The sequence below is a fragment of the Oculina patagonica genome, unplaced genomic scaffold (genome assembly GCF_052425735.1).
Source record: "Oculina patagonica isolate OP01 unplaced genomic scaffold, crgOcupat unplaced1830, whole genome shotgun sequence".
Classification (NCBI taxonomy): domain Eukaryota; kingdom Metazoa; phylum Cnidaria; class Anthozoa; order Scleractinia; family Oculinidae; genus Oculina; species Oculina patagonica.
In genome coordinates this window covers 1-1,931 of record NW_027557881.1, presented here as the reverse complement: position 1 = coordinate 1,931, position 1,931 = coordinate 1, and the positions used below count along the sequence as shown (strand labels likewise).

General features: G+C 34.5%; 1 protein-coding gene across 1 annotated transcript; it reads right to left on the bottom strand.

Annotated features, from left to right (window-relative positions):
* Window positions 1-98: 98 nt before the first annotated feature.
* Window positions 99-1,925, bottom strand: LOC144640100 (Golgi to ER traffic protein 4 homolog). The gene is made up of 2 exons (XM_078499319.1): window positions 1,549-1,925; window positions 99-927 (listed from the first exon to the last, which is right to left on the bottom strand). The coding sequence occupies exons 1-2, from the start codon at window positions 1,674-1,676 to the stop codon at window positions 834-836; spliced, it is 222 nt and encodes a 73-aa protein (XP_078355445.1). The 5' UTR covers window positions 1,677-1,925; the 3' UTR covers window positions 99-833.
* Between the last annotated feature and the right edge of the window lie 6 nt (window positions 1,926-1,931).

Below are 1,931 nucleotides of genomic sequence, written 5' to 3'. Positions count from 1 at the left end.
TTGTTTATGACCCATTTTTTTTTAACCCCCTTCGCTGCTAGGAGGACGTACTCAGTACGTCCTGTATCGGTTTTCTCATATGTTTCGGAGGACGTACTCAGTACGTCCTCAGTCAAAGTACTTGTATGCATACTAATGCATAGCGCAAAAACAATCTAACTGCACATAAAAATACTTATGGGGGCCTGGTTAAGACTTGTACATTTGGTGACAGATACATGACCAGAAAGCCTACAACCTTCTTGTTCATTTCCCAAAACACATGCTATCCGCCATCTTGGATTTGCGACAAGTGATTCTTCGGTGAATTATGTGGTTGTTTCGTTCTTTTTTCGCTTGCAACTGGCAAGCAATGAGCAGAAATAATGTTAACGAAGCACCAGAGAGATCGTGGAACAATTCTGACATCGAGGAAGATATTTCTGGCGATGAATTTGACGATGGAATGAAGATTATTTGGACAAGTGTAAAAGCTCAGACCATTGAACTTTTCACATGCTTCAGAGGAAGGATGAGTTTTATTGTTGTTCTGTCATGAGTTTGTAATGTACATTTGGTTAAAATTTGATTTATGTAGCTCAAACCTGTTTTAAACGTTAAATATATCAACGTATTTTACAAATTTGCAAAATACTCATTTTTTGTCCGCACGCGGGTGGAAAAATGGCCCGCAGCGAAAGGGTTAAATTTATTACTCTTGTAATTGCAGTTTAACCTTGGCTCTATTTCTCGCATACTATGGGTTTCAGTATAACACCTTTTTGTTAAAACACAATATGTAATAATGTTACAACTTAACAATGCACACTTTTCATTGATGCTATTTAAAAATGTCAAAAGATTTTACCTTTCCAAAACCTATGTGCACATAAAAGGTGTAGATCAGGATGACCATATTTAAGGGATGGATCTGTATCTGATGTCCATCTGTAAGAAAAAGACAAAAAATATAGCTAAATAAAAAAATAAAAAAATAAATAAGTAACAATTATAACAAACTGTGGGCCTGAATTTTCTGACACCAAATTGTCAATGAACTATAGCCAAGTTAATTGTTGCACAAAAAATTAGGACACATAGACACTACAGGAACTATAATTTAAGGTATTCATTTTACTTAAAAATAAATCAAAAATCATTTTCAATCTCAAGGGCAATTGTGCACATAATTACCGGTACTATTTATCTGGAAATGGTGAACAACAAGCAAATAAGTCAGATTAGCAGAGTTTAAATGAACATGATAAAAAATACTACAATAAAATTACTTAACCGTGAACTTAACAGTTCATCAAGCTTACAGTTGACAAGGGTTGCAACCCGAAGTAAACTACTAATGCCAGTAGATTAAAAGCAATTAAAAGCTATTGTAAAAAGTTTGCTACCTTGTTCAGGATGTAATCTTTGCTTCATGGCAAGGAAAATCATAGTTCATAAAGGAACAATATATCAAAATAGCATGCCATTATAGTTTAGGGTAGTTCTGTAAGCTAATAAAACTATTAAATAATCAAATTCACACACATCATTTTTTTAACTACCACTCACCTTATCGCCTCTCGCACAAACTCATATCTGGCTAATGAACCAGGTTCATAAAGTTCAAATAAACTTTTAATTTTATCCAAGGCATCTTCTCCAACAGGCACCTGTCCCTTCAGGAAACATTCCAGCATCAACAAAGCTAGATCATGACCACTTCCTTCCTAAAAACATACAAGGTTTAGACAAAATTAACATTAACTAATGTAAAATATGTGTTAAGCCATTTTCCACCTGTGTCGAGTGCTGTCAAAGGTGGACATGTAAGAAATATCTCTTGTCCAGTTATAGGGCAATGAAAATCCTGTCAAGGTTTGTTTATTTATGGGTAATTCTTACCAATTATTTAGAACATCATGTGTTACCAGAAGGTGATAAGCTTCTGGTGT

Excerpts from the sequence above, each read along its gene's own strand:
- LOC144640100 (XM_078499319.1), bottom strand. The coding sequence starts at position 1,676 with ATGCTGGAATGTTTCCTGAAGGGACAGGTGCCTGTTGGAGAAGATGCC. Across the intron at positions 928-1,548 it reads TTTGTGCGAGAGGCGATAAG|ATGGACATCAGATACAGATC; the intron begins GTGAGTGGTAGT and ends TTTTTCTTACAG.